General features: G+C 55.1%; 1 protein-coding gene across 1 annotated transcript in view; it reads left to right on the top strand.

Moving 5' to 3' along the window:
- The window catches only part of LHFPL5 (LHFPL tetraspan subfamily member 5), a 21,268-nt gene continuing 15,963 nt past the window's right edge, over positions 1-5,305 (top strand). Inside the window, exon 1 of the mRNA XM_006144173.2 lies at positions 1-534. Within this exon, the coding sequence (XP_006144235.1) occupies positions 123-534 (412 nt within the window). The 5' untranslated portion in view covers positions 1-122. The remainder of the gene's footprint in view (positions 535-5,305) is intronic.

Below are 5,305 nucleotides of genomic sequence, written 5' to 3'. Positions count from 1 at the left end.
CCTGCCCAGGTGCCCTGACCCCAGCCTCCTCCCCAAATCCTGCTGAGGAGTGGCCCACGTCGGGCCTTGCTCCGCACAGCCCCAGACTCGCAGCCCCGGGCCCAGGGCCTGCTGCCCTCGCCATGGTGAAGCTGCTGCCGGCCCAGGAGGCGGCCAAGATCTACCACACCAACTACGTGCGGAACTCGCGGGCCGTGGGCGTCATGTGGGGCACGCTCACCATCTGCTTCTCCGTGCTGGTCATGGCCCTCTTCATCCAGCCCTACTGGATCGGCGACAGCGTCAACACGCCGCAGGCAGGCTACTTCGGCCTCTTCTCCTACTGCGTGGGCAACGTGCTATCCTCCGAGCTCATCTGCAAGGGCGGGCCCCTGGACTTCTCCTCCATCCCCTCCAGAGCCTTCAAGACCGCCATGTTCTTCGTGGCCTTGGCCATGTTCCTCATCATTGGCTCCATCATCTGCTTCAGCCTGTTCTTCGTCTGCAACACGGCCACCGTCTACAAGATCTGCGCGTGGATGCAGCTGGCCGCTGGTGAGCTGGGATGGCGGGAGGGCAGGCCCGGCCAGTCTCAGGCCCCTGCGGCTGCACCTCCTGCCCTCTGTGGCGACTCTGGGCCTCATCCTGAGCTGTCCTGCTGTACCCAGCCCTACTCAATGTCCTGCAGACAAATCCGAGAGGTAGAAATTCTTAGAATGGCTGAGGCTAAAAGAACCTTAGACCAGACTGTTCAACCCCCTTATCATACAGGTGAGGTACTGAGCCCAGAGCAGGAAGCAACTTACCCAGGAGCACACAGATCCTGGTAGAAGTAACCGGGCATCCTGACTCCTAGAAAGAAGGAAGCTTTCCAGTCCTGGGACCAAGTAGGAATGCAGGTTAGGCACAGTCTAGGGCCCCTCGTTTCCCACCGTGGGCCCTGTCCTTTCTCTTCCATGCATGCCTAGATCCCTGCCCTCACTCCCTGCCTCTCCCCGTCCTGTCTCAGGGAAGGTATTGATTCTGGAGTGTTCCCATTGTGCTGAGTGTGTCTGCTCCCATAGAAACTCTCATCTAGGGACCAGCAGTTAGCGTAATGGCTATGTCGCTGGACTCCCACGTAGTCGACTGCGGTTCGAGTCCTGGCCCCAGTGGCTTATTTAAAATGCTAAATTTTCAACTAAAATTATAAAACACATGAAGAGAACAAAGTAGGGTCATGCGTAGAGACAGAAAGAACAAAAAGTAGCCAGTAGAAACTACGTTGTTCCTACATGTTGAATTTAGTGCAAAAAGACTTAAAAGAAGCTATTATAGGGCTAGCTAGATGGAGTGGTGGTTAAGGTGGCTGAATCCCACATGGCCAACTGTGCAGTCCAAGTCCTGGACTCAGTAGCTTGAAACTCATGCTGGGCACGTGTGCATGCGTGCCCAAGATCCCGAGAGGAGAATGGAGGAGAAGGGATTGCGGCGTGGCCATCCCCCCTGGGGGGTGATTTCTCGCTTTCTGTCTCTGTGTCTCTTTCTGTCTTTCTGGCAAGTGTACACGTCATATAGCAAAAAAGAAAAAAAAAAAAAAGTCCCCTCTCTCACTCTGGAGTCAGCCTCTCAGTCCTCTGATTATGGCATTTCATACCGAGGCAGCGAATGGAGTGCTATTTTGTAGAGTGGAGAGAAGTTGACCAGGAGCCTTTAAAACTATGTGGCTGAGGTGGGGGCATTAGATGGCATAGCGGTTATGTTACTGGACTCCCACGTGGTCGACTGTGGTTTGAGTCCTGGACCTGGTAGCTTGAAACTCATGCTGGGTGCATGTGCATACATGCTCAAGATCCCAGGAGGAGAATGGAAGAGAAGGGATTGTGGCATGGCCGTTGCCTCTGGGGGGGATTTCTCACTTCTCCTCTCTCTGTCTCTCTCTGGCGAGTTCATGTGCTCTGTGGTAAAAACTAAAACAAAAACAAAAACAAAAACCAACAACAACAACAACAAAGAAAAACAACTGTGTGGGGGTAGGCATGGTAAGCGCCCACTTGTGGTGCCCTTGAGGCAAGGGTCTTCCCTATTCCTCTGCTCTTGGCTCAGCAGGCCTCTAGGTGCTTGGGCAGCTGCTCCTGTTTTTCTCTGGGGCCCAGGACTGTGTCCTGCAGACGTTAGTCTCGTGGTTCCTTGGCCCCTGACCATCCCAAAGGACTGCTGTGCCAGGAAGATGCCCAGGAGCATCGCGGGGAACTGGAGCCTAGAGGGAAACTGTCTCGACAGCCTTGGGTAGAATGAGAAGTGGTTTCGGGAACCAGCAGTTAGCGTAATGGCTATGTCGCTGGACTCCCACGTAGTCGACCGCGGTTCGTGTCCCGGACCCGGTGGCTTAAAACTCACGCCGGGCGCGTGTGCGTGCGTGCCCAAGATCCCGAGAGGAGAATGGAGGAGAAGGGATTGCGGCGTGACCATCCCCCCTGGGGGGAGATTTCTCACTTTCTGTCTCTATGTCTCTCTCTGTCTGTCTGGCGAGCGCACGCACCCTACAGTGAAAATCTCTCAAAAAAAAAAAAAAAAAAAAGAATGAGAAGTGGTTTTGTCTTAACAGAGACCTGAGTCCAGACAGACTCAAGACCACAGAGACGGAGGGGACCCAGGGGAGTTACACCCCTTCCACAAGTGTGGACGAGACATCTGGGGCTGAGAGGGGATTAGATTTGGCCAAGGCTATCTATTCCAGATCAGCTGGAAACTGAGGACCTAGGAGAATCAAGGCAGTGAGTCCCGAGAAACTAGGTGTATGCCAAAGACGTTTTTATCATGCCACACCCTCCATGAGTGTAATGATTTACAAAGTGTCTTCACTATGTCAACGGGAGGAGCCGCATCACAACCCAGTGAGGTGAGCGTCCCACCACTGTACAGATGAGGCTCCTGGAGGGTAACTGGTCTTTTTAAAAACAAACAAACAAACAAAACAAAAAACTGACTTTTTAGTTATCGTATCTTTTTTTTTTAAGAATTATTTTCTTTCTTTCTTTAATTTGACCAGAGAGGGACAGAGTGAGAGAGAAAGAGAGAGGGAAAGTGAGAAAGCAAGGTGCCAGATGTGGGACTTGAACCTTGGTTGGCCACGTGGGAGGCCACATGGGAGTCCAGTGCCCTTAACCACCATGCCACCTGCTGGCCCCGGGTAGCTCGTCTTTGAGTACATGGGTTGTGAGGAACAGAACTTTGATTCCAAATTTTGCACCCAGGCCCCTCATCTGACTTTGGGGCTGCTTCTAGAGCCCCCCTACAGCTCTCTGCCTTCTGCAGTCTCTGCATGACAAAGGAGAGGCTAGGGCTGGGGTGAGGCAAGTGTGGGTGGCAGCAGGGAGAAGGTAGACAGTGGCCATAGCAGGAAAGAAGGGCGAATGAAGATTTAGCAGTTTGATGCCAAAGAGGAGTAGTGTGGATTAGACAGCTGGACAGCAAAGATGGCGCCACAGCCCTCTTCTGCCATCCCAGTGTTGCCTGTCCCTACTCTCCCCTCCCCCAGTGGGAACATCTTATAGCAGGTCCCACTCGCTGAGCAAGCAGTGCCTGAAAGGCTTGGGTGGGGGAGGAGTCACTGGGCCATTTGAGTCAGACTTTATCTGGGTCACAGAGCTGGAGACATTGATAGCGGAGGTGGCCAGGTGCCACCCATGAAACATTTATGTTGAGGAGGGCAAGGGAGTGTCACGTTCCAGGCTGCTATGCCGGGGTAGGGGGGTGGCGGGTGCTGAGTGGCAGTGTGCTCTGCAGCCAGCAGCTGGGACTTGCAGCTTTTTGAAGAGGACTGCACCAGTTAGCTCAGCTCGCCAGGAAGGCTGGGGACAGGAACAGGGGAGGGGGCTGCGGGTGGGTGCCTGGGACGAGGTAGGGTTGTAGCTTCACCATGGCAATTAGCTCCTGGCGCTCCTGGAAACACAGGTGGGATAAGTCCCTCCACTTCTCTGAGTCGTGGCCACCTCACTCCTTAGCTCAAGCTGCTAGGACAAATTACCGTAGAGCGAGGGGCTTAGACAACAGACACGTGTCCTCACCGTTCCGGAGGTTGAAAGTCTGAGATCGGGGTGCCAACACGGTCACGCTCTGATGGGAGCCCTCTTCTGGGGTGCGGACCGCTGACTTCTCGCCGTGTCCTCCCTAGCAGGAAGAGGAAAGTTCTTTGGGATCCCTTTTATAAAGGCACTGAGCCTTCCAAAGGCCGAGCCTTCCCTAGTATCACGTGAGGCCTAAGGATTTCGACGTGTGAGGTTTGGGGGACACAGGATTCACACCGCTCTGCTGCTTTCTACAATGTGCGGTGTGCACCTGTGCAGTGGCGGGCACGTGGTCAGTGCCCGGGAAACGTGAAGCACACAGGGAACAACCGCATCAGTCGGGGGAGACGGGCTGGCACAGTCACGAACAACGCCAAGGCGGGGTGGCTTGAAACAAAGGCTGGGGCTCTGCTCTCCCTGTCCTTTGGAGGGGCCGGGCCCACAGCAGCAGCAGGAAAGGGAGCTGGAAGGTGGCCCACAGCCGTTGCGTGCTCTGGCCCAGACGTGCACACGGCATTTCTGCTCGGAGCTTGTGGCCAAAGGGGCTCATAATCGCATCTCACCTGATCCGAAGGGAGAGGCCAGGAAGAACAGGCCGGCACGGGTACCTGGACCTCTGCAAACAGCTCTAATAACACACACGTCCTCTGAGCGGCTTCCACACGACTCGAGTGTGGGTAATAATCGCAGCGACTGCCATTTCCTGACCATTTACCATGTCGCGGACACTGTAGAAAGTGTCTTCTATACGTGAGCACGCTTAGCCTTCATAGCCCTGCCACGACTCAGGTGCCCCCCTAATGTCCAGACGAGCGAATGGAAGTCAGACGGGTAAGCAACCTGGCCTGACAGCGCTGTGCGAGCCTCTGCTTGGAGCCGGCACACAAGTGGGGTACCCCCCCCCGTGCGCCCAGACCATAGGCGGGGGCTTGGCACCCACGACAACCCGTTTCCAAGTCAGAGCCCCACAGAGAGAGACCCTGAGGAAGGGGGCGGGGCCGAGGGAAGGAGAGCTGGGGAGAATGGAGAGTCTGGGGGGGCAGGTCCTGTCCGTGCTCACCTACACAGGGAGCATTTGTGGGTGCTCCCTCTAAGCTGGGGGCTGTGCCACTGACGGGCTGGTCTCACACCAAGAGGGGATTTTCCCAGAGAGCTGTGGGAGGTCTCCCCTCCACCACCCAAGTATCTTTCTGAAATGACACTTCTGTTTGTCCCAAAGTCGAAATGTCACCACTCAATATACTCAGTGCTTTGGAGAGATGTCACAGGGTGGTGAG

This window comes from Tupaia chinensis, unplaced genomic scaffold, assembly GCF_000334495.1.
Source record: "Tupaia chinensis unplaced genomic scaffold, TupChi_1.0 Scaffold000116_1, whole genome shotgun sequence".
Taxonomy (NCBI): Eukaryota; Metazoa; Chordata; class Mammalia; order Scandentia; family Tupaiidae; genus Tupaia; species Tupaia belangeri.
The sequence above is the reverse complement of the archived record's forward strand: the minus strand, read 5'-3'. Positions and strand labels throughout refer to the sequence as shown.